A 27,546-nucleotide genomic window follows, 5' to 3' on the forward strand; every position below is an offset into this window, starting at 1 on the left:
AAACTCTCATAGGATTGTCGAGGAAAATTTGCCTGGAATGGTGTGTTTCCACATCACATTAAATGTTATCATCTTATTATTATGCTTTTGATACTTTTTAAAATAAACACCCCTTTTACGTTTTAAATACATATCCAAGATTTATTAAAACAATTTGAAGAATTTATTAAAGTTAAATTTTAAATAAAATTTTAATAATTACAATATAAATAAATAATAAATATAATTTTATAATTTATTGCTAATGACATGTAGAGGGCATTGATCAAATATTGAGATATCAAGAATAGGAACTTTACATTTAACATTTGAAATATTTAAAGTGGATGTAATATGATTGAAATTAATTTCTTTATCACATTTGTTTTCATCAAAAAACACATTATCTTTATCACATGGGACAAATAATTTTTGTTTCTTATCATATAAAACATGATTGTGACAATATTTCGAAAAAGGTAGAGATATTTTGTCACATCTTTTGCCATCATTGTCACTCAATTTTGCATCAAGATTTTCTATTACATCCGTGAAATCAAGGCTAGAAATGGATTTTACTCTATTTCTATTTTTTGACCTGCCACCAGCTCTACCACTATTCTTCCTATTTCTATTTCGTTTAATATTCTTCAAATTCTGGCTTAGATAAGAGGTGCACTTATAATCGTCATCCGGAGGCTTATTTTGTTCAGATTTAAGATTGTGTGTAATTTTAACTTCTAAGAGCTCAGACATTATGTCACCTGATGAGTTGCCATTTAAAAAGTCTTTATTATCTTCATTAAGAAAGTAATGACATCTGACTTGAATTGGTTTTTGAGACGAGGACATAGTCAAATCATTGTTATCTAAAAAGTTTTTATACTTTTTCCTGAGATATTTTTGGTCAAAAAAATTGGTAAATTGCCATCTTCTATTACGAGAGCGAATGATAAAATCGCCTTCTTTGCCATGTGGTCTGTGGTATCGTGTATAAGCTTTCAAAAGCATTTGACGTTCATTCAGATCTGTTTTGGTTGATGCGCTTGATTGTTGATCTATATAATCAGTTGTCCCTTTAATTAAAAATAAAATTCTGCAGATAATCAAGAATATAAATAAAACTATTTTAATATTACAGCAGGTGATGGTAATACTGTGGTGCGCACAAATTGAATATTTCAAAATGTGCGCGTTGCAAGCGCAAATAATGCATTTCAAATGGCCTCATGCAAGTTGGTAAAATAACCTTTTTAGTTAACAACCATTTAAATAAACGCAAATAGGTTGGCCTTTTCATTAGTTTTTATTAGTACTGTAAACGTTACTACAAAAAAGAAACGCGTTACCGTTACTCGTTACCTCTTTAAAAAAGGAATGTGAATTACTGACTATTCAAAAAAGTAACGGGCTACACTTAAAAAATTAAATATTATATATATAAAAAATATTTATTTTTTCCTGCAATAATAATATAAATAAAGCAATACAAAAAGAATATATAATAAGAAAAGATCTTTTTGTAACAATTTTTTTTATATTTTTAGCAACAATTGATTTTCAAAATTTTATTAGACAAACAAAATTGCTCAACACACCCTAGTGATCTGCATTGGGCCTAATTTTTTAAGCCCGGCCCGGCCCGAAATTTTTTTAAAATGTTTTGCCGGCCCGGCCAGGCCCAAATTTATTTAAATATAGAAATTAATTTTTATAATAACTTAAAATAAAAGACATATTATATAGCGTTTAGTTTCAATAAATTAAATCAAAAATTTTTATTTTACATAAAAAATTCAATATAAAATTAATAAATTTAGAAATATTTAATAAAATTGATAAATTTAGATATATTTAATAAAATTTCCAAGGTCCGAACCGACCTCGCCCGAATTTTTTTTAAAAATAATAGGCCCGGTCCGGCCAGATTATTTTAAATAAAATTAGGCCCGAGCCCCGCCCGAAGCCCGTTCGGGCCGGGCCTAACTTTGCATCTAACACACCTTTCGCCGTGCTAAACATACGTTCATTTGGCGCAGAAGATGGGAGAGTTGTATTATATTTAATAAATAAAAATTTTAATTCCGGAAATTTATTCAAAATACTTAAAAAATAATCTTTATCTTGAAAAAAGCTTATAAATCATTTTCACAAGGATCTTCACTGATTTTCCTCATCAAAAAATATTAGATTTATCAAAAAAATATTCTGGTATGTGTGTTGGATAAAGGAATTATGTCTGTTAAACTGGAGATAAGTTCTAGCATTCTTCCTTTGTTGACTTTTAATTTTATCAAGGGCCAATCTAATTTAAATGAGGGTAAATTATTGCGGATAGTATATATTCATCTTTATAGATGTGTGTGAATCTATTGAAAATAAAAGATAATCAAAATATAGCTTGTAAGTAATATTTGAACTGTATACCTTTTATCTACACCTTTCAGGATTGAATAAATCAGCGGTTTATGAAATTATTTAAAACCATTTTTTAAAGTTTTAATATGAAAATAGTAGTGCTGTAAACATTTTTAAAAAAATCGAACGCGTTCGCGTTCAACGTTCAATTGACAAAAATCGAACGCGTTCACGTTCAAATTCAAAAAAAGGAACGCGTTCAAGTTCATGCGTTCAAAATTTTATAATAAATTTTTTTTTAAATTTAATTTAATATAAATAAATGCCTTATATTTTTCAACACAATATATTAGCCATGATAAAAAAATAATAGTTTTATTTTGATAATATAATTATAAATACAATATAATAGAGCGATAAAAAAATAAATTTATAAATTTTTTTTCTTAAATACTAATATTAAAATGCCTTATTATAATTAACTATATATATATTATGTAATTATTTTTACTTAGAACAATTAAAATAAATTATTAACTGGCTATATAGTTATACATATTATATAATATAAAATAATTAATGTTACAATCAGATGTCTTTTTAAATTGGAGCTTGAAGATGTTGACACTGATATAATACTTTTTGGACACATTTTACATTTGGTAACTATTGAATTACCTTTTGATTTTAAAACAGTGAAATATTTTTGATATTTGGGCCATGGTAATTCTAATTCATCTAATATTGAATTTTGATTTTCAGAATCTAATGATGAAATATTTTTATCCATGCAAATGCTAATCTATTAAATTAAAATATAAAATATTCAAATTAATAAACTTTAATCTTATCTTCTCTAGCAGTAGCACGTTATGGTACGTTAATTGCAATATGAAAGAGGAAAAAGTAAAAACAGCTGATTAAAAAATATAAGACTTTTTTGTTAAAAAATTGGATTAAATATTAATTTTTCAAATAAATAAAAATATAAGACTTTTTTGTTAAAAAATGCGGATTAATATTAATTTTTCAAATAAATAAAAATAAAAGTGTTTTTAAAATTGAACGAACGTAAAATTGAACGCGTTCATCAAAGAAAAGGAACGCGTTCACGTTCAAAGTTCGTCAAAAAAAAAGGAACGCCGTTCATCACCTTTTTCAAAAAAACGAACTTCGTTCACGAACGCGTTCATTTTGAACGCGTTCGTTTACAACACTAGAAAATAGTTATCGTTGGAGTGAGATATCTCAAATTGAAAGAGCCATAGCAATCGGTTCATAACCTATAAAATCATATTATATATATAACATATTTTTTAATTAACAATAAGATACAATATTCATCCATGGTTGGTATCTTATAATCTCTGTAATTCAGATTCATCACAAGATTCGTCAAATTTTTGGTAATTTTCGTTAATAAGATTATCTATTAATTTCACGGAGTTATAAAAAAGAGTTCAATCTTGTTATAACCGGTTTTATCTAATATCTTCCCATGTTTCCTTAAAAATGGATGCACAGTTTGACGATTTTTATTCCACAATAGCTAATACTTAGAAAATGTGATTTTTGAAATGGTTTTAAAATGAACTTCGTTACCTGTCTTTTCAAAGTCAACACTTGCAATGTGATTTAAAGTGTGTGCTAAACAGGAATGATGCTTAGATGAGGATACAATACTATCATTAGTATTTTGATTTTCAAATACATCAATTAATGGCAGAAGAACTATTTCATCACCCTATCCCTCTCCTTGTTCATATATTCTAATAAATTTTTAATAAATATATTATAATTTTTTACTTGAAAGCTTTTTTATAATTTCAAGCATTGTCGGTTATTTTTTTATCTTATATGTGGTAAAAATTTTAAGGATTATTTTTTCTAGATAATCAAATGTGTGTTTTTTAGCTTTTTACAGGCTAAGCAGGCTGAAGCCCTCTCAAAAGTTCTAGGTCTAACAAGTGTACCATCATTCCTAAATAAGAACCTTTTTAAAAGACAATATTAATATATCGATGATAAGCTGACCACGAATCCACAGTTGAACATATAGACAATTTTTTATACACAATAAATCGACTAATTTTTTAATTTTTAATACGAGGGTAGGCTTAGACATCATATTTTTAGTTGGCTGCAATTTTTTTATAATATTAATAAATGCAGTGCTTTTTACAATTGAAAATTGTTGTAATTCTTTAATTACAAAATTAAAACTGATTCATTAACAGCTTATTGTGATATTTCTATTTTTAATGTAAATGGATTTTGTATCTTAATGAGTGTGAGTTGATTTGCTTCAATTTTTTTTATTACTATTCAAATGTTCATTAATCACTTTCATTTTCGAGGAATGTACAGTCGATAATTTTTTAATTAAAATATTATTAATTCTTGAATTTTTTTATTAAAAATACTTAGCTTTTTTAATAATTGAAGATAAATCTTTTAAAAATTTAATTGCATTTTTTAACCCCTCACAAAGCTTATTATTGTCAAGGAAAACATTAAAAATTAAAATTATGATAAGATAATTTTTCAATTTCATATCTTTTTTAGAATTATCATTTAAAAGGGAATCAGGAAAAATAGCTAGGTTTAGTTCTCTAAAACAATATTGCTTAATAGTTTTATTATATATTTATTTAAACAAAGTTTTTTAAAATCACAATTTTATTCTTTAAATTTATTAACAATTTGAAGTTAAACCAATAGCAATACTAAAACAAGTAGAAGATATTGTTTACCAATATTTTGTTAATCTTGGGTTTTTAATCTTGGTTCCCAGTCCTATATTATAGTTTAATTTAATTGCTTATATTTTAATTTCATGTTTAAGCTTTTCAAAATATTATGAAGGAATACTTCTTATGGTTATTTTAGAATAGCCATTATTTAATATTCTATTATGAAAGTAATGTTTAAAATTATAATATTAATTAATCTTTTTACCTTCATATGCTTTTTAAGTTTGAATTGCTGAACATTGAGGTTATAATATTTGCGTTGAATCATATTTAAAATTTACAAAGTGTAGACTTTGTACCCTTAATTTTCTTTATTGGTGTAAAATATGTTTCAAATTGGGGCCAAAGGGTTAAATCATCTTCACCTGAAGAAGTAAATACTATGGACATAATATTCTTAATTATAAAATAGAATAATATTATTATTATTAACATTTACTTAATTAGATTAACTTTCGACTAAAAATTTAACAACAAGAATTTAAAATAAAAATAAAGAAATGGTAGTTAATATGAATAAAAAACTTGGCTTAAATTATTTATATTAAAAAGTAAATAAAAGTAATTTTATAGTACAATAAAACATGTTTTCCTTTTTTTTAAATATTTTTTAAGAAAAAATTTTAAGTAACGTTGAATAGCATTCCTTTTCTTCAAAAAGGGAACAACATAAAGTTGTTCCTTTTTTCACATTACTTTACAGCACCTTTTTATTTATTTCTTTATAATATTATATAAATATAAATAACTTACTTATATCTTAAAAAGGAATATTTAGAAATTAAAGAAATAAGAAGACAAATAATATAATTTCAAAGACAAATCCTTTTTTTTAGAATGTATTTAAAATTTTGAATCAATGATATTAATAAAAAGCCTCATTTTTTTTTATTAAAAAATTATTGCAAAACATAACATGCTCAATTTGTGTGCGCTATAATACAGCTATTAAAAAATATAAAAATGACTAGGCTATCCAAAGTAAGGCTTGGCAAAAATTGCATTTGTCCATTTATTAATTAAGGCTTTAATTTAATCAGCAACATACATTTCAATTTTTTTTTAATTAGAAAAGTTTATGAAATTTAACACATAATGAAAAAAAAATGAATATATCTGAAAACCAAAGTTTCAAGTAAAATTTTACCAATTTGAAAAAATTATATTTTTATATATCATTAAAATTTTGAATAATGGTTGACATAGAATTTAATTCAAGATAAATATGTCATAACTTATAAGCATAGTTGTACTAATAAAACCTTTTTGCCAATACCAAGGATTTTAAAATAAAATATCCAAAAAAAAACTTAAGTTTATTAGAAGAGAAAAAAAACTATTAAAAGATTTTCTCCAGCCTTCTATTACAGAAAAATATTTTTTATTAGGCCATAATGATTTATAATTTAAAATATATATTAAAGATCTGCAAAGCCTATCCTGTAAAAAATTTTTTTAAATTAAAAGGCAAGGTTTGGAGTTTTTTAAAAAAATTGTAACAAACAAGACTATATTAGGCAATTCAGCAGCCCATGATGCACAATACATAATTTACAAAATGATTGTTATAGAAATAGTCATAGATATAAGAGCCATAATTGAGTCTAGAACAAAATTAAATATTGATAAGCACAAAATTAGTAGAAAAAAATTTAACAGGCCAATTTTTATAAAGCCTTAACAAGCCAAATCTTTGTAAACTTTTTATATCCCAAACAAATTTTTTATACTTTAAGAGGCCAGGCCTAACCATAATTCTGGGATAAAGTAGGTGAGGCTTAGCAGATCTCTAATATTATAAAAAATATATGTCGTGGTAATTCAACCACCTTTGATGATGGTGGTTAAAGGGTGAAGCCCACATAGCACCAATTATATACTGGATGACAAGTTTTATTGGTGAACAAGTCTAAGTATCTTGTGTCAGGATCTCAGGGAGATATAGGGGTCACTGTAAATAGCAATTGTTGCTTGGGGGCTATAATTAAAATATTAATTATTTTTTACTTAAATTCTTTTCTTTATCTTTGATATAATCAACCATTTTAATTCTTTCATTAATGTATTCACGTTTTAGAGTCTTTAAGTGGTCTATATACATATTTTGTAAGATTTTCATTTTGTTGATAAGAATTGTTGAAGTTTCCTCAGCAGTCACATAATCTGATTTGCTGTAGAATGCTATTATATATATTTTTAAAAAATGTAATCTTACTCTAAAATATTTTCTACAGAAATATTCATATTTTCATAATTCAATAAATTATTAGGATTAAATTCATTAATCCATGAATGATTTAAAACATTGGTTTTGGCTAATGTTAGATAATCTGAATTTTTTGTATTAGTATTCATGATGGATAAATAGCGCTCTCTCGAATGTATTTATATTGAAATATAGATGGCGCAAATATATTCTAAATTAATTTAGGTTATTGCCACTTTCAAGGGGCATATTATTTTTTTTATTTTTATTTTTTTGTTAATTTTTTTTTAAATAAATGTATCAATTTTTTATTTAAGATATTTAAAAAAGGGTTTTTTTCCTCAAAATTTTAGTGGTAATATATAGGAATTCTTAATTCCAATTATTCTCAGCGTTTATATATGGGGGATGGAGGGGGGGTAAGAGATTGCCTACAATTTTTTTAAGAAAAAATTTTTTTTAAATAATTTTTAGTTCGAATAATTCATAGTTCCGATTGTTATTAGATTATATATATACAATATGATACTTTCTATACAAACTAATATTATTTCCTCTTTTTTATAAAATGAATATTTTTAAAGTAGGTGTATATACTCAATAAGATACAACTTACGAGTTTTGTCTAAATAACCAATTACTACCGTCAGGAACACAACATGTTGTAATTCCATAATGCGGGTAGTAAAAAACAAGAAGAGTCTGCGATATCGATGCAATAGGTGTCGTAGATCATATTTGATATGGAAAGGTAATATTAATTTTGATATCATAAATGACCAATTTTTGATTCTATTTTTGAAGGGATTCGGAACGTTGGGAAATTTTTAAGACTATTGTAACTTGTACATAAGTACTAATTCTTTAAAAAATATTAAAGAATCAAATTATTTTTAGGCCGTTATACAATTGTAAGTGTTTCGAAGGAAATAGATTATGATAGGATTGCAATTTTTAGATGGTAATAAAGTCAAATATGGTTTTTTTAAATTTCACATATATAAGTTAGAAAAATTTCGCAAGGTATGTAGGTTCCATATAACTTCGAGTTATTCAAAGATGGGGGGCCTGGCCGCGTCTTCGAAATTGATAAAACTCATTTGTGGAAGCGTAAATATAATTGTGGTCGGCGTTTGATCTCCGAAGCTATATGGATTATCGGTGGCATCTGTCAGGAGACAAAAAAAAATATTTCTAACTGATTTAACAACAAGGGATCAGGATACCATACTGCGTGTGGTTAAAGATAATGTAATGCAAAATTCGATGATAATGACTGACTCGTGGTTAGAGTATGTAAATATATTTTTCTGTAAGTTAAAGTGGTGATAAATTTAAATCTATTTATCTTAAATATAATCGGTAAGAACAAACAAATTATTTCCATTCTCGGGTCAATCATTTGCGAAATATTGTTGCAAATGACAGATGGATCCACACCCAAAATATCGAAAGGCTGTGGCAGGATCTAAAAACTAATTGTAAAGACATGGGGATCGAGATAAAATTCATGAATATCTTCTAGAATATAATAGGTATTTTCGAAAATATTGATTATTAAATAGTTTTTATATTATATTCATTTTATTAATGACTATATAAATTTCAATAATATATTTCAACTTAATGAATTAAATTGCGTTATTTAATACTATATTTCAATTTAACCCTTCACTACAAAGGTTATAAAAATCACTTAAACCTTAAAGGTGGGGGCTATTTTTACCCCTAATAAAAAATTTTAGATTACTAATTATTTCTAGATAAAAGTTATGCTAAGTTTCATCTGCCAAAAATTTACCTTACCCCTATACCCCCCTTTAAAAACTTTGTATGTATTAAGTAATTTTCCTAAAGTGCCTAAATATTTTTTTATTTATAGTATATTCCTCTAATTATAATCATCACCAAAATAATTTAAAATGCAAAATTTCATCTACCAAAAATTTTGTAGAAAAAACTATTTTAAAATATCTTAAATAAAAATTAAATTTGTGAGCAAAATTCTCCTACCCCCTCCCTCTCCCATATTTAAAGCTGAGAAATATCAGAATTAAGAATTCCTATATTTTACCCCCAATTAGAGATCTGCAAAGTTAGACCTGGCCCATACCCGGCACGAGCCCGTTATCGGGCCTAATTCTATTTAAAATAATCAGATTCGGGCCGGACGGGGCCTAATATTTAAAAAAAAAATTCGGGTCGGATATTGGAATTTTTTTTCCAATATACCTAAATTTATCAATTTTTTATTGAATTTTTTATGTAAAATAAAAATATTTGACTTTATTTATTGAAACTAAACTACATATAACATATGTCTTTTATTTTGAGTAATTATAAAGATTAATTTATTTAAATAAATTCGGGCCGGGTTGGGTCGGTAAATTTTTTTAAAAAAAATTTCGGGCCGGGCCGGGCTTAAAAAATTAGGCCCGGTGCAGATCACTACCCCCAATACAAAATTTTATAGAAAAAACATTTTTAAAATATAAAAATTTGTAGAAAAAAAAATTTTAAAATATCTTAAATAAAAAATTATATGTAGGCAAAATTTTTTTATCCCCTCCCTCTCCCATATATAAACGCTGAAAATAATCGGAATTAAGAATTCCTATATTTTACCCCTAATACAAAATTTTGCAGAAAAAACTTTTTTAAATATCTTAAATAAAAATTTGTAGAAAAAACTTTTTTAAAATATCATAAATAAAAAATTGATATATTTATTTTAAAAAAAAATTAACATAAAAAAAAAATATTATTAAAAAAATAACATAAAAAAATAATACACCCCCTGAATAACCATTTATATATCAGACTGATCTGATTATTTTTTTCTTTTCGTTTATTTGCTATATAGCGTTTTCTCATTTTCAAAAAATGAAAAATGAAAATCTTTGAAAATCTTTGTTTTATTTCTAATTTTTTCTATCTTCAAGCGTATGTTATTAGAAATGTGGACGATTACTACCCTGATCAAGTCCACATATCAATAGGAGGTATTTATAATTATTGAATATTTGTTAAAACTTATAAATTAAATTTCATGGATATTTACTTTTATTTTCATTATTATAACTACTTCCATATTGTAAAATATTTTATTTCCATGTTTATAAATAAATGACATCATTTTAATACATATTAGATATTTATTTTATTTTGTTAACACAAATTTTATTGATTAGGCTTAACTTTTGGTTTTTAAAGTTTTAGTTCTTTTTTAGTTTTTCCAAAAATATTATAAAAACAAAATTTCAAATTAATGCAATAATTTTCTCTTTTTATGATTACAAACATCGGGGATTTGTAATCTGAGGTTGGGACTTTTCCTCATTCCAAACCAAATTTCAAACATTAAGCTTTATAAACCCAAATTTTGACTGGTCCACCAAGATAAATTTGGAAATGATCAGTCATTTTTACATATCAGTGACTTACAGATTAGGAATGGTATGATGACTTAGAAAATTTAGGATAGGACTAAAAAATTAAGAATCTGGGTATGGTCAAATTTTTAAAATTATATTAAAAAAAATGTTAAAAAATCTTAGAATGGAGGTATAAGATATATATGTGGTGATTACTGCTGATATTTTTGATTTCACTTTAAAAGAATCTGAATAATATAGTCAAAATAAAGGGATTTTAAAACCTCAAAAAATAAATAAAGGCCTAAGCTTGGACCATATAATTTCTAAAATAATTATGGGTGGGGCTAGATAAGAATTTTTTAGAAAAATACTTCTTCTATTTTTCTACTGGGTCTAAAATGTTGGCCTTTGCAGGTTTCTAATATGATTTTTATCCAGTTATAGAAAATATAGAATGTATATTATCTAAAAAATTTGGCCAAAAATTATTGATGATAAAAACTCTCAGTTTCAGAGGAAATGTTCTAATTAGAATGAGCATTAAATATATATCTTCACATATTGGGCAATTATCTAATTAAAATACAATGGTTTCTCAAAATACAAGAAGTTTTTATTAAAAAAAATTATTTTTTACATTTTCTAATGAATAAATTATTGAATATTGTCGATTAATGATATATATACTATTGTTTAAGATAATATTATAAATTCAAATTTATTTTTATTGAATTAAATTTACCAGAGACCTGCAGGCCCGGCCCTAAGCCCGACCCGGGGCCGTATTTTAAATTTTTTAAATATACCTGGGCCGGGCCTAAAAAAATTTTTTTTAAACATATCCGGGCCAGGCCTAAAAATTTTTTTTAAAATATATCCGGGCCGGGCCTAAGATTGTTCCACTTTTTGAAGGCCGATCCGATATTCCCTATATTAAATTGATATCGGCCGATTACCAATCCGATATTATATATAATTTTGCATTCTGTGAAGATACCAATAGTTTTAATTTTTAATACGGATGTACCGATATTTTATGTAGGATCGGATCGGGCAGATATTTCACCCATTTTAAAATATAGGTTATCGGCCAATATTATAAAATTTTCTGATCCGATATAAAATGGCATCTTTAACAAAAATAAAATTTTTTAAAAAAGTTATATTTAAAACCATTTATTTTTATAAATAAATTCGAAATCCATTTTTATGTATATTTTTTTAATAATAATAATTAATTAATAAACATTCTGCCATATTTTTATTTTTTTGCGCATTCTGTTTATAAAAGTGTGAGATAATCTCTTAAGAATCTCTTTTTAGTGAAGCTGGTGATATTGACAGTCACCATCGCCGAAGGCTGACCTCTGATAAATTTGAAATTTGGGTATTTCTAAAAAGAAATCTTCGATATATTAATGTTAAATATTATTTTAATTATTTATTTCAAATTTTATAATGTATTTGTTTATATTCTTATTATGTATATAGAATAATGTTGTTAGTTGTTACTTATTATATAAAAGCGATTTAACAATAAAAATATTTTATATACTTTTAGAATTACAATTAAATTCAATATAAAACTGATCATTATAATATATTCAAATGACATAAGTTATGGTAGAGTTAAATTATAGATGTTATACTAATAAAAAGTATATTAAAAATTAAAACCATTGGTATCTTTACAGAATACAAAATTGGATATGATATCGGATCGGTAATCGGCCGATATCAATTCAATATCGGATCGGGCCGGCCTCCAAAAGTATCAGTACACCTCTAATTTTTAATATACTTTTTATTAGTATAACTTTTATAATTTAACTATACCATAACATATGTCCTTTAAATATATTATAATGATCAGTTATAGTTTATATTCAATTCAATTACAATTCTAAAAGTATATAAAATATTTTTATTGATAAATCACTATATAATAAGTAATAACATTATTAATCTATTTACATAATAAGTAATAAACAAATATATTATGAAATTCGAAATAAATATTTAAATTAATATTTAAATTAATATATCGAAGATTTCATTTTAGAAATTTCAAATTTATCAGAGGTCCAGTCTGCGGAATTGGGGACTGTCAATTTCACTAAAAACAAATTCTGAAGAGATTATCGCACATTTTATAAAGAGAATGCGCAATGTGGCAGAATATTAATTAATTATTATTATTAAAAAATTAAGCATGGATTTCGATTTTATGCATAAAAATAAATGGTTTTTTTTGATATAACTTTTTTTAAAAAATTTTATAACATTTTATTTTTGTTAGAAACGGCATTTATGATCATAACGGAAAATCTTATAATATTGGCCTATAACCGACATTTTAAAATGGATGAAATATTGACCCGATCCGATAAAAAATATCGGTACATCCCTAATTATTATGGGGGGTTTTCCAGAGAAGTACTGACCTTTTCATTTATAAACTGGTACCAATGACCTATACCCAAAGTAATAATTAACTCATAAATTTTACAAAAAATCGGCCTATATTAGGCCATAAATGTTGAGAAAAATAAATTAAAAATTTATAAACAGAAAAGAAAGTAAGTGCTGTGTTTTTACTTTCATGTGTAATTAACTTTAATACATACAAAACAATAAATGTATAATAAAATAAATTATGACTTACAAGTTTAATTTAATTAATATAGATATTTTTATAGCTTAAATTAATAAATAAAAGAATATTTTTGTAGGAATGGATACTGAGAAAAAATCTTATAAATTTTTTTGGGATTATATTTCATTAAAAAAGTGGTATCAGTGCATTTTTTCACTTTTTAAAATGTTGTTTTTTAAAAAAAAATTATTTATTTAATTATGTTGTGAATTATTTTATACTATGGATTTATAAATTATTCCAATCATAAAATTTGGATTTTATATAGAAAACAATGTAAATGATATCTTAGTAATGTGGGTCACATTGACTGACACTGACAAATCGATTGTTGAATATGCTACTGATGGATCAAAACTCTTGTTGCAATCAGGATATTCTGTACCTTATACTTTTACCAATCGCACTCAATACATTCATCGTGTTACCCTAACAAACTTAATTCCCAACTCAACCTACAGTACAAATCGTTGTTTTACATATATTTATTTTTCCAAATAATCCCACATTTCAATTTAATCCTTATAAGACCATCATAATTTTTTTTTTAATTTTGATACTGAAAATTTTATGAAAGAGATTTATTTTAAACTCAATTGAAAAGATAACAAAACGATCACCTGAAAAATTATTATCTTATCTCTTCTATCGTATTGATTCAAAAAAAAATTAATCAAACAATAAGGTCCTTTATTATTATCAAATATTCATACACTTATTCATTAGACAAATAATTTGATTTAAGAATAATATTTTTGCAATTTATCTCCTTAATAGGCGTATCGAAAATTATTTGATGTTCCATTTGTTACTCGTTTCGAAATTTAGGAATAGAAATAACAAATCATAAAAACATCTAATCGAATGCGAATAAATATATTAAAAAATAGATTACGTTTTTAATATTCCAATTAATCCTTTATTTTAGAATTATGTGCAATTATTAGTTATTAATTTATTTTTTTTAATTTAAAGCCACTCTAATAAAATAGTATGTTTTTTTTATTATAAATTATGATACTGATTTCCTTAAAAATTTTCTAAAACCAAATTAAAATAAAATGTTAAGTTATAAAATCAGGATTAGAACAAATATTAAGGGGTCTTCTACATTTTATGAGCGTCTATTTATGGGTAATGATGTACAGCGTTGAACGTTATTTTTTTGTGTTTTATTAAAATTTTAAATAGCGTCATAATTTTATCCTTATATACAAAAAAGATGATGTTTTCGAGTAGTGACTGTGGCTAGTTGGCTCAGTGCGTCGCAATCCGATAGTTCTGGGTTCGAATCCAGTTTTTCTAAATTTAACTCAGTGGTTTCGAACTGGGGGGGGGGCTAATATATAGTAGATCGGACTCGAACACGTGATTCCGTTTATATATATTAAAAAATAAATGAGTCCTTATTGCATTTTAATAAATTTTGATCATTGTTTAGCATATGGCTATATACCGAATAGTCATATATCATTCCCCTCAATTTCTATAAGCACAAATATTATTATCAAAAATATCATATCTCAAAAAGAAGACAATTAAAAAAACTAAATTCCTGAAAGAATGAGTGACTTTTTTTATAAATTTAGTTATTCTAATTATAATTGTATTTTATGTATGATTATTGAATATGCAATAAAATATTTGAATATATATGTAATACCTATTTTTTTTTATTGACGATTATATTATTAAAATATGATTAAAAATCTATAAAATTTAAATATTATATTATAGGGGCATAGATCCTTGACTGGATTATACAATTGGATCTACATATTTCAGTAGATATTCTATGCCCTGAAACTAATATTTTCCTTGGGATCGCCGGAGATATAAAGAGTTTTTAGGAAACGTGATACTTAATCGCCAAAGTTAATTAGAGTAGACGTGACAAAAGGTAAAAATATGGTATTTTCTAGTGAATAATATTTGAGGCGTTTCGGCGGCCTTGATTGAAGAGATATAATGTTTTAATTTAGCGGAGTCTACAGGTATAGTCTCAAATAAGAGGCAGTCCTCTAGCCCAAGAAGTGAGTATTATTCTTTCTAGACATTTGTTTAAGGCATTGAGTCCTGCAGGTATAGCGTTGATGGAATAGAGCCCTATGGGTAATTCCATGACAAATCATCCAGTGTTTCTAACGACATTAAAAATGGATGAAACTTTGAAGGTTAAATAGATTCTAAATTAAAAAAAAACACTACCTAAAATAGAACCGGAGATATGGGCTTTCAAAGCCTAATAATGACGCCATCTTGATCTTAATAAACTCAAATTACTATATAAATATTTAGTCCAAAGTAACAAATTATATATCACTTTATAGCTCATAAAATCCCACTTATGAAAATTCCCAAATTATTTAAAAAATTCTTTAAGTATTGAATTTCCAGTAAAACAAAAAATTTTTTTATAAGGGCAAAATTTTGAATGATGAAACTCATAAAATTTGTTAATTACCAATATATTTAAATATTTAAGTAAAAATATTAATGAATAAGATAAGAATTTATATTTTATTTAGTTTTTTATAATTTTTGCGACTAAAAAAACCAATCAGAGAGCGTTATCGTTAAATATGATTATAATGTATATTTTTAAATAAAAATATGCATTTTATATTATTACCCCTTATGCATGAATGTATATACAAATTTAGTCATACCACACATCTCCAGTTTATATAAAATTCAGGTCTTTAGTAAAGGACGCCATTCATTACATTGCAAATACTCAAAAGGCAGACATTCGCGCCATTATGCAATAAATGCTCTTATACTAGGTAACCTTGGCCTTGAAATATCTCTTGTCCGAATTCATTATAACTCATCAAATTTTGCACTCTGCCTTCAAATGTTCTAGTTAAAAGAGTTTAGTATGGCTAAAAATATACAGATAAACCGAGGTGCATGATAAAATCTAATATTTTATTATTAAAATATCAATTCTTTATCATATTTAATTATATATTTTGTATAATCATTATTATAATTATATATTTGGATGTGATATCAGCTCAATAACTTTTTTAGCTCACTTCAAAATTTGAATTTTAACAATAATCCTAAATTAAGTGTTATGTACATCTTAAGTTACAAATTGTAGCTGTTAGTATCTTTATCCTATAGTTTTAGATGATGTATTTTTAGATCCATTTTTAGACGATGTATCCTTATTAAGATCCTTTTGAAAAGTATTTTTTAACCTCTGAAAATCATCATTAAAAAATTATATAGATATTTTATTTAGCATTCACAAAAATTAAATTAAACATTTTATTGCATATTCATAATCGTATGTAAGAATTATAATTAGAATAACTATTTTCAAAATCTATATTTTAAAAAAGAGATTCTTCTAGATATGCGATTTTTGGTAATCATATTGTTCTTATAAAAATAGATGCCAACGAAATATAAAAGAGCCCTTATTATTTCTTCTCCTTTTGAATTGCGTAATCTTACAATTATTTAAATTAAATTTATTTCCCAGGAGGACCACTCTTTACACTAAAACTACTTAAATTCTTTTGTAAATAACTGATACCATCGTATTCTCTGATTTAGAACGCGTCTAAAATGTTATGAATGTATATATATATATATATCTTTTTGGGATATGAAATTCATGAGGATTTGGAATATTATATCATTTACAGAGGGAGATTTGATAAATATGATTTTATCGGAAATGCATTCCAGCATTTGTAGAACACCTATCCTGTAGATTTCAAACAATTTTCGCCATAAACCTGTATGTAATTTTTATAATTTACATCAAAAATATATATAAATATTGATACAAATTTAATAATACTTTCAAAGTTCTAACACCAAATTATCTGTAATTTACAGTGTGTTGTTCTATACATGTTAGAATACATTTTAGAGCAAATCATATTTTTTTAAATTTATATATTAGTCTTAGTAAAAGATTTAATTTTTAAACGGATTCCCTATCCCAAATATTATGAATTATATTAAGAGTTGAAAGGACTTCACCTAATCTTATTTTTTTTGACATTTCACCATGTAAGTAATTCTGGTTTAATATGGTATTTTTTATAAAGAATAAATTTATACCGATATAGCATTTCAGATGCAGATCTCAGATATTAGTCGATATTTTAATATACCAAATAAGATAAAAAAATTAAAAATGGCCATTCTAATAAAGAAAGAATAATTCTGCATGTTGGATTGAACTGATATTCTTAAAAATGTTAATTAAAAATTGATAATACATTGCAACACATATCCATATTTTTTTACGAGAATAGCTATAGCAATTTTTCCCACGAATTCGAATGAATTTTAATGATCATTGTATGCAATTCCACATTGCTTAACCGAAATAATAATCATAAAAAGGGCCTGAGGCTAAGTGCTTGTTTATCTCCCTGGAAGTAAGCCTGACTTTGGTTTGAGGGAGAAAAAATCTCGAGTTTCTTGGAAATAGGGCAATGGAAGTGATGTAAGATTTTAAGGCATCTTTGATTAAGTAAATCCAAGAGTTTGAAAGTCTTGTCAGATATCTTGCTTAAAGTTAGGAAGATCGAAGGCTGTAAAGTTAGAGAGAGAAAAGATATTCCACTGAGCAGTCAATTTAAGAAGACATGGCCCTTTGAGAATCCGAGATATTATTTGAGGTTTAGAAATGCATAAGGGAGGAAATCCTCAGATGATAGTGTTCTTAGGGAGTGGTATATGAGTAGTGATATGAGAATGAATGGCAAATAAATAACTATTATTTAATCGCCAATGTGCCTAAATATTTATGAGATGACATATTGGTTTTTGTATTACTGATTAAACGGCCAATTTTATCACTTCTATTACGTTATATATATAAAAAAAATTATAACATTTTATGTTCTAGACTAGGCATATTTTCATTTTTTTCCTATTACCTTAAATTATCTTTTAGCATACCATTGTGGTGATCCAAATTTAGCGTGGAGCTCGGATTTTACCCTCACAACTTTTCCATCTTTCAACTCTTCCAATTGGTCTCCTTACTTAATAATCTTTGGAGATATGGGAGTAGGAAATGCTCGAGCTCTAACCCTCATTGAACATGAATTGTCTCCTATGTATTCTGTGCTAGCTGAACCAAAAGGTTTCAATAATCTTTTCTAATTTTAATATTCAAATTGTATTAATTTTAATGAATATTATCGAAATATTGGAAAAAATACTTATAATGTCTTGTTATTATAAGAAATTATGAGACAATTGGAACGGGTATTTTATAAATATGTAAAATATTTTATTTAAATATGTTATCCTCGATCTGTCTTATGATAATAAAATGTGTTATTAAAAAATATACTTCATAAATAAAACTAAGTATGAATATTAAATGTTTATAAAAGTATATAGCCCCGAAGCTCCACCAAAACGAAAAGATAAAAAGTTAATTAACGCTGTCATTCACGCCGGAGATATGGCCTACGACATGCACGATTCGAGAGGGAAACGCGGCGACCAATTTTTACGACAAATCCAACCCATCGCTTCAAGGGTACCATACATCACCTGTCCCGGTAACCACGAAAATCACGGCAATTTTACGCAGTACCGAAATAAGTTTGGCATGCCAGGCGGTCGAGATATGTTTTTCAGGTGATTGATTATGGAATATAAGAAAAGAAGGGAACAAGTTCAAATTAAGAAAAAGTAACGATGGGTTCTAAAATGGAAAGTTTTATTTCGAAGGATACTGAAATAGTTAAGTAAAAGTAAACGATATGTGCTAAAATGGAAAGTTTTATTTAGAAGGATACTAAAATTCTTACATGGAATGCAAGAATGTCATGGAGATTTTATTTAATATTAATTCTGGACATCATTATTATGTTGTATAAAGATGTAATTTATATTATCTTATATTGAATGTTGGAATTAAAGTTATGCGTAGGAAACAATAAATCATGGTTAGTTTACTTGTTTGATTTATTATAGAGTCAAAAAGTATTATTAAATGTTTAAAGGTTTTCTGAAGTATCCTTAATTATGTTGGGAACCTTCTTTATCAATGCATTAAATAAATTTACTGATGTTAAGTAATGTTGATGAAAGTAACGTCGTTATCTTTTTGAGGAAAAGGAACGACATTCGTTACTTGTTACAAAAGATAATGCCAGTATCTTTTTTTGAGTGACAGTAACGCAAAACGCACTCGTTACTTTTTGTTTTTTCTTAAAAAATCTGGAAAAAATATATTTATTATATTTTTTTTAATTATCAAGATAATTTAAGCTGAGTTTTTACTTTTTAATTCAAATCAACCACCAAAGTTCCATAATTTATTATATTTTTGTTGTTAAATTTTATACAGTCATGAGATAATATAATTAATGTTGAATCAATCAAAGTATGTTAATTTACTCTCTCTAATTAATTTATTTTATAAAGATTATATGTCAATAGTACTTATTTCTTCAGATAAAGATGATTTAACTTCTGCCCTGGCCTCAGTAAGAAACTTTTTTAACAAAAAAAAAATCTTTGACACTAAGACTACTTTATATTGTTTTGAAGATAAAGATTCCTTAAATATTTGTAATAAATTCCCACAATTAAATTTTATTTTTTATTTATTACATATAATATAACCATCCCATCCTCTGCACCAGTTGAACGCGTGTTTAGCTCCGCGAACGCTGTGTTGAGGAGCCTAAGCGCTCTTGTTTATCTGATAAAAATTTTGAAAATCAATTGTTAAAAATAAATAATAGCTTATTACAAAATGAACTTATTTTATAATTTATTATTTTTGTATGATTATATTTTTTTTATCTATGGGAAAAAAATATATATATTTAATATTTTTTAAGTAACGCGTTACTTTTTTTAAATGACCAGTCTTACATCACTAATTAAATCACTATAGTTTTTAAACGGGGGAACACAATGAATTTTCTTTTTTAAATTATTATTTTCTCTTTCTATGCTGTTATAATTAAAATTATTTATTTAAAAAAAAACATTTTATAGCTTCAATTTGGGCCCTGCTCATTTTATATCCTTTTCCACAGAGTATTATTTTTTCTATCGATATGGATTTTGGCAAGTCAAGAAACAATACGAATGGTTGGAAAAGGATTTAAAGGTTAAATTAATTTGTATATTTTTATGATAGTAAAAAATATAATTTAAAAGAAAGGATAAGAATCTGAGCCCTAACTAAGGGGTTACATTTGGACAGCATATCCCTTTCATAAATCAGCCCTTCCACCAAATTTTTGGAAATAAAAAAATGGGTTTATTCCATTTAAAAATGAGCGAATATTACATACATTTTTCTTATACATAAATTTACTATAATGATAATCATTAATTCATAATATAAAATTTATGTTATTAAACTACTAGTATTATTTGTCTTGAGAGTTATACAGAAGTATTATAGATATGAATATTCATATAGTAGGTTTGATAAGCTTATTTTGAATTATTTTTTTCATAATTTATTTATTCCAATTCATGTTCGGACAAGATATTGTGTAAAATTAAAATACATTATATAATATATCTATAAATTAAGGAAGCTAATAAGCCCGAAAATAAAGCCAAAAGACCTTGGATTATAACGTTTGGGCATAGACCCATGTATTGTAGCAATAGAAATGTCGACGATTGCACCGCTCATAGTAGCAGAGTAATTTTATTTTATTATTGGTATAATTGCAAATGTTTCCTATGAATTAATATATTATATCATACTTTGGTAATTGAGCTTATTCAACAACAAAGGAAGATTTACAAAATCTAATAAAAAATTCCTCAAAATCTGTATCGTTATTTACCATTTTAAGAAAATATGAATCATGATATTTTCGTAAAGATCCTATATTGATTTTAACAATTTGTTAAAAAACTACAATTATAAAATACAATTTGAGAATAACTAACAAAAATTAAATTTGATAATAAACCCAACGGAAATATTTCATATAAGATAATTATATAAAGAAAGGGATCTACAAAGATAATATGTGGATCCTCTTGATTATTACATAGGATTTCCACAAGATTCCCTATCATATCTGGCTAGTTAAAACTTTCAAAATCCCATTCCCTATAGAATAAGTTTTTTGCATTTCTTGAGATTTTGATAGTTTTCATCAAAGAAGTTTATTTTTAGATAAACTTGTAGCTCTGATCTTTATTTTAAAAAATATCTAATATTATTATTTTCATTATTAATTTTTCTTTATTGCAATATTTCCAATCGAACTGATACCCTTTTTGTTCTAGCAATAAATCTTTTTAAAAAAATTTGTAGATTGAGAGGGATAAATTATCAATGTTTTCTATAAATTTTATTAAATTCTATTGACAGTTTAAAGTTATGCACATTCAAAGTTGGACAAACAATATTCGAACTTTCCAACATTTTGGTCGAATTATAAAGTTTAATAATAAAAAAAGGGGGGGGGGGGGAGAATTTAAAACGACCAATTAAGATTTTACCAAAATTATATTATGTAAGTCAGAAAATTTTGCTCATAGATGGCAGAAAGGTTTGAACCTCAATTTACCAAATCTAGAGGCTTACATAGTATCATTTTAGCTGAAATTTTAATTGGGCCCTTTTTAAAATCGACCCAAATGGGCGTTTAACGACACTACCAACATGTTAAAAGTAATTTTTTTATTAAACTTATCAATATTTAATTTGAGTCAAATGTTATACTAGCAATCGATTAGTTGCAATTTGTTTTTTTCTCATTGAAACTGCAACGTACACTATCTTTTTGCAGATTTACTTGTAGAATGACTGTAAACAGCTTTTCATCCATGAACCATATGAAATGAATTAACCTATGAGGGTATTTTCTAGTGATGTTAAAAGTTACTTTTGAAACATAACTAGTTACTAGTTACATTTTTACAAAAGTAACTAGTTATTAGTTACAGTTATTTTCAAAAGTAATTAGTTACTTACTTTATACATCATTCATATGCGCATTATTTATTTATTGAATGCATTAATTTAATATAAAAAAAATTAGGATAAACAAAGTATAATCAGTTATTTAAAATAATATACAATTTATTTATATTAAAAAATATCGCAAAATTGAATATTTATATCAAATATAAAAATATATATTTGCATTGAAAAAAAAACATTTATTTTTCATAAAAATTAGAATCTAATAAATGTTTATTTGCTTTTAACAACAAATTAATTTCAAAGTTATCATCTAGGAGACGTGCTCGTTTATCTCCAAAAATGAGCTTACCTAGACTGAACAAGCGCTCTACGGGAGCACTTGATGTTAGAACAACATTATATTTAATAAAGAGTAATTTTAACTTTGGAAAATCGTTATATAAAGAAAAAGTCTTGTTATTAGATTTGATAAAGTTTTCTATAAGTTCATTATCCAGAATATTTTGGCGCTTTAGGTCAAAAAATCCAACTACATCAAGTGATGTTGGTTTTGAGCATGATTCATTCGTCTGGGATTCACTTTGAGGTATTAAGGTAAATTTGAACGGGAAATTATAACAATCAGACAATTTCACAAAATTTTAAATTAATAAATTTAATTTAAAAAATAAATTTAATTTAAAATTAATTTATCACAACATATTAAAAATAAAATTAATTATTTGAATATATCTTTAAAAGTAACTAGTTATTTTTGGCAGTTACATTTCAAAAATTATAACTAGTTACAATTTTAAAAATATAACTAGTTACAGTTATTTTTTAGCCAAAATACAAGTAACTAGTTACCTTAACATCACTAGTATTTTCATATAAGTTGTTTGGTACATACCAGAGGGCAATCTTATTCACATCGGTTAGGTCCTAAGCTTGTTTCTTTTTAAAACATTTCAGCTGCAGCTTTTTGTGGATAATCCGATATACTTATGTGTTTTCGGAATATTTGAAGAATTGCTCTGTGGGTGCAAGGTCGGTCTTCTTAGCTCAATACGTGGGTTTCAATAGAATCAACAATGAATTTTTACATCTTGTTTGTATAATTTTGAATGTGCATAACTTTGGATCCTATTGATAGAATTTAATGAAATTCGCAGAAAACATTCATAGTTTATCCCTCTCTCAATTTATAAAATTTAATTGAAATGAAACACAGTGTATTCATTTTTTTTCAAAGTTTAACCTAGTAGTTGTTTCGATTATTAATAAACTAGACATATATTGCTTATTTATTAAATTACATTTATAAGAGTAGAGATTCGACATATTAAAGATTTAATATTTATAGATTTCTATATGTTTTAACAATTATCTATTTTATTGTGGCCTTACCCTTGTAAAATAAGTAATATAAGGATAAAATTATAAGTCGTTGCAAAAATGATATTGGATTTGTTTTGATTGGTATCGGTCAAAAAATTAAATCAGTCAAAAAATTAGATCAGTGCATATGGTTGGCCAATGTTATATTTTTGATAAAAATGATTAACAACCAAATAGTAAATTGTTCTAACTTTCTTTTCTAATGCGACTAACCCTTTGTTTTTATATGAAATTTTTATAGCACATTCTTAATTTTAAATAACTTTAACTTGCATCATATATAAAAAATTCATCAAAGGTTAGGACGGGTATACCATTTTTTCGTTGGTATGGTCTGGAAGAATTGTTCTACAGATACAACGTGGATTTAGAAATATGGGCACACGAACACGATTATGAAAGATTTTGGCCTGTTTATAACTATCAGGTTTTTCAGAAATTATTTATTTGATACCTTTTTAGCGTATCTTATAGTTCTATCGGTTGAATAGGTATTGACTGTGCAATTTGTTAATTCATCTCATTTTTAGAATAATCTATATCATAAAAAAATTAAAAAATACAAGTTTATATGATTTTAGGCACAGGTTTTTTTCAAATTTGACACTTTTAAATTATTAATTGATAAACCTGTTTGGAAATTTATTGCTCAGAAATTTTAAATTCTTTATTAATTTTATTAAAATTATGTTTATTCAGTTCACACTTTTACTATAAGTGTCATTTAATGTTATCTTTTCTTAGGTTAAAAATGGGACTGTATCATCTAATCCTTACCACGAACCAAAGGCGCCCGTTCATATTATCACTGGATCTGCTGTGAGTTATAATCATTCATTTATGCTAATAAAATAGCTTTAATAATGCGATTTATTTTGTTTTATAACCCTAGATAAAGAATTATAACAAAATATTTCATTGTGTTATACAACAATTATAATATAAATCTTGTATTTCGTTTTTAAAAGAAATCACTAGTTTATTACAGGAAAATGAGTATCAAAGATATAAATAATCTGATATTTTACACTTAATAAGGGTTGTTCTGAACAACACGACACCTTTGTAGAAAAAGCACCGGTTTGGTCGGCTTACAGAAGTTTGGATTACGGTTACACAAAAATGCTCATCTCCAACCTCACTCACTTGTACCTGGAGCAAATTTCGGTCGATAAGGTTTTCTATTTTTTTTATCAAGTTGGAATTAATTAATGAATTATCTTTTTTAGGGCTGTGCCGATATTAAATATCGGATCGGCACCGATATATAGCGTTTTCCAGAAATATCGAGTCGGACCGATACCTGTAAAAACCCTGATCCGATCTTTTTACTTTATTTTATGTATATTTATTTTACATTAATAATATTTTCTAAATAATTTTTTTTTAAATAATGAAATTTTATTTATTATTTTAAATAGATTTATAATATTTTAAAAGTTTGTTTATAAAAATAGAAAGGAACACCCAAAGTTTTATTTATTTTAAATAATGAAGCCAATTTTATTATTTATAATTAAATATTTACAAATTTCTAACTAAATTTATTAAATTAAAATAATTATTAAAATTTATAAGTTTTTTTTTCTTATATTCTACTTCTTTGCTATACTCATTACTAAACATATATATGGCTCGGGTGTAGTTCCACCCTCATATAACCTCATATCTGGGTTACAAAGTTGTTGGTATCCTTGAGAAAATCGGCATAATTATATGAAGGATGAGCCTTCATATAATTCACTTACGCTCACCTTTGGGCAGGTCTATAATCAACGTTCAAATAAAGAATTTATACTTTAAATAAAAGAATTTTTTTAATATGGTATCTGAATTATGGAAATATTTTACAAAAGACAAAGATAATTTTGCAAAATGCGTTTTCTGCAATTCTAATTTACGGGGAGGAATAATGAAAAATTCATTTAATACTACCAATATCCGTAAACTTTAATTATTGTAGTAATAAAAAAAATTAAATTAAATGCATAATTCGATTTTTTGCATAAATAATATTGATTTCTTAATTACATTTCGTTCAAAGGGGGTGGTGAAAAATCAATATAAATCGGACTGTTTTGAACCAATATCGGATCGGTGAAAAATATGTAGATCGGCACAGCCCTAATCTTTTTGTTTATATATAATAATCATGTTTCTATATTTAAAAAATTTTTTTATTTAACTTTTATAAATAAAGCATATAATCTTTACTTTTTAATCAATTAATTTTGTTGTAGCAAGGTAAAATTATTGATAACTTTTGGATGATTAAAGAAAAGGATGATCCTTATGAAAAAGATGAGGATCTCAATGAGATCTAATAAATTTTAAAATTTATTATGTTTTATTTTTCTTAAAAGAATATTTTGGTCGACATGCAATTTATATAAAATTACATTCAATTATTTAATATATTCTTTTATAAAACTGAAGTAATAGATTTATTTACAATATATTTAAAATTATTTATTTAAATTTATTATTTATTATTAATAATATATTTATACACTTAATATAGTTATACAATAATGCATTTTTATTTATTAATGTTTTTTTTCAAAAATATTTTTAGATATTGCATTTTCATATTGAAAATAATATTATGTAATTTTTTTTTATTTACATTTTATAGGCTTAATCCATAACAAACAAAGAATTTTAATAGAATTATTTTTCAAACAATTTGAGTTATATAATTGGGCCATAATTACCGTTCTCATTATTAGCCAGGAATTTCCACTTTGGGGGCAACATATTTTTAAATTTTATTTTATATATTTAGTCTATATCAAGCTAAATATTCTACCACTTCTATTTGTAGTGCTGGTTATGAAAATATGAATGTAATTGAAATGAGTTATGTTGTGACTAAATTAATTATTATTCTTTGAGTGAATTTTTAAAATATTTTATTCAATACTTTCTTATAAATTTTTTTTAAAAAAAACATTTTCCTTAATAAATGACAAATATTATCTAATATGGGAAGAAAAAAATCAAAATATTAATATCTCAAAAAATTATCAATTTTGCCCAAAACCTTTCTCAAAATGTGATTACCATCCTGTAGCAAAAAATAATAAATCAGACCTATGCCTCCTAATACATGTTAATTTCCTCGATCTTTTATTAGCTTTAATTAATCGTTGAAGATTAATATTCTATATATACTTTTTATTTTTATGGGAATATATTTACATTATTCTATGTGGTAATTTGCAGAATATGTATATACAGATTATTGGCGAATATTTTTGAGGGTCTCCTCTATATCAAATTATTCTTATGGTTAGTTGAATAATTTTTTCGATGCAATTTTGCCATTAAAATTTTCACAATATTTTAATTTTTTTGTTAAATATAAATACCCATAAAAAAAGTAATTTATTTTAAACCCATTGTAATACTTAATTGATAAAATAATAAAAAGTTACCCCTCGTGCTTCTCTGCTTATTCAGACTGATATTTATTTAAAATTTGTTGATTTGTTTTCTTCTAAGAATTGAAATTTATAATATCTTTTCTGCAGTATTTTTTTAAAAATAATTTATAAGTGGTATCGGTGTATCTCCTTGTTTATTTTATGTTATTACAATGTTCCATATAAAAAAAAAATTATACACAGGTAGACTGCAAGTTGAGTTCGGATCTAAAAAAATATAATAATTCTAAGTCGTGCTTGATTCTTAGAATTAAATCCTAAAAATGTGTTGTAGCGCTCAACCTGGCTAATTAATAATCAGAGGCTTTGCTATTTTTTTAAAAATTCAGTCGGCAGGATAGTAGGAATTGGGAACCATACAAATATTAAACCTTAATATCTATTGAAACCACCAAAATATTAAAATTAAATATATTTTCAATCATTCCAATTTCCTATACAAGTTATATATTTCAATTTAAAACAGGAGTTAATCAAATATGA

At 25.3% G+C, this 27,546-nt stretch overlaps 2 protein-coding genes across 2 annotated transcripts; one reads left to right on the forward strand and one right to left on the reverse strand.

The window, feature by feature from the left end:
- Positions 1 to 228: 228 nt before the first annotated feature.
- Positions 229 to 7,455, reverse strand: LOC135928724 (protein PF3D7_1417600-like). Its single transcript, XM_065465180.1, has 3 exons — positions 7,306 to 7,455; positions 7,098 to 7,261; positions 229 to 1,055 (listed from the first exon to the last, which is right to left on the reverse strand). The coding sequence occupies exons 1-3, from the start codon at positions 7,443 to 7,445 to the stop codon at positions 229 to 231; spliced, it is 1,131 nt and encodes a 376-aa protein (XP_065321252.1). The 5' UTR covers positions 7,446 to 7,455.
- Positions 7,456 to 10,145: 2,690 nt separating this feature from the next.
- On the forward strand, positions 10,146 to 26,053 carry LOC135927929 (acid phosphatase type 7-like). The gene is made up of 10 exons (XM_065464203.1): positions 10,146 to 10,298; positions 13,598 to 13,789; positions 18,260 to 18,451; positions 18,708 to 18,957; positions 20,332 to 20,446; positions 20,882 to 20,995; positions 23,916 to 24,044; positions 24,362 to 24,436; positions 24,656 to 24,793; positions 25,858 to 26,053. Exons 1-10 carry the CDS (start codon positions 10,187 to 10,189, stop codon positions 25,939 to 25,941), a joined length of 1,401 nt encoding a protein of 466 aa, XP_065320275.1. The 5' UTR covers positions 10,146 to 10,186; the 3' UTR covers positions 25,942 to 26,053.
- Positions 26,054 to 27,546: the final 1,493 nt, after the last annotated feature.

The sequence above is a fragment of the Gordionus sp. m RMFG-2023 genome, chromosome 4 (genome assembly GCF_954871325.1).
Source record: "Gordionus sp. m RMFG-2023 chromosome 4, tfGorSpeb1-WG-v2, whole genome shotgun sequence".
Taxonomy (NCBI): Eukaryota; Metazoa; Nematomorpha; class Gordioida; order Chordodea; family Parachordodidae; genus Gordionus; species Gordionus sp. m RMFG-2023.

Excerpts from the sequence above, each read along its gene's own strand:
- LOC135928724 (XM_065465180.1), bottom strand. The coding sequence starts at position 7,445 with ATGAATACTAATACAAAAAATTCAGATTATCTAACATTAGCCAAAACC. Across the intron at positions 7,262-7,305 it reads TCTGTAGAAAATATTTTAGA|CAAATCAGATTATGTGACTG; the intron begins GTAAGATTACAT and ends AGCATTCTACAG. Across the intron at positions 1,056-7,097 it reads AGATAAAGAAAAGAATTTAA|GGACAACTGATTATATAGAT; the intron begins GTAAAAAATAAT and ends TTTTAATTAAAG.
- LOC135927929 (XM_065464203.1), top strand. The coding sequence starts at position 10,187 with ATGAAAATCTTTGAAAATCTTTGTTTTATTTCTAATTTTTTCTATCTT. Across the intron at positions 13,790-18,259 it reads AATTCCCAACTCAACCTACA|CATACCATTGTGGTGATCCA; the intron begins GTACAAATCGTT and ends ATTATCTTTTAG. Across the intron at positions 18,958-20,331 it reads GGTCGAGATATGTTTTTCAG|CTTCAATTTGGGCCCTGCTC; the intron begins GTGATTGATTAT and ends AACATTTTATAG.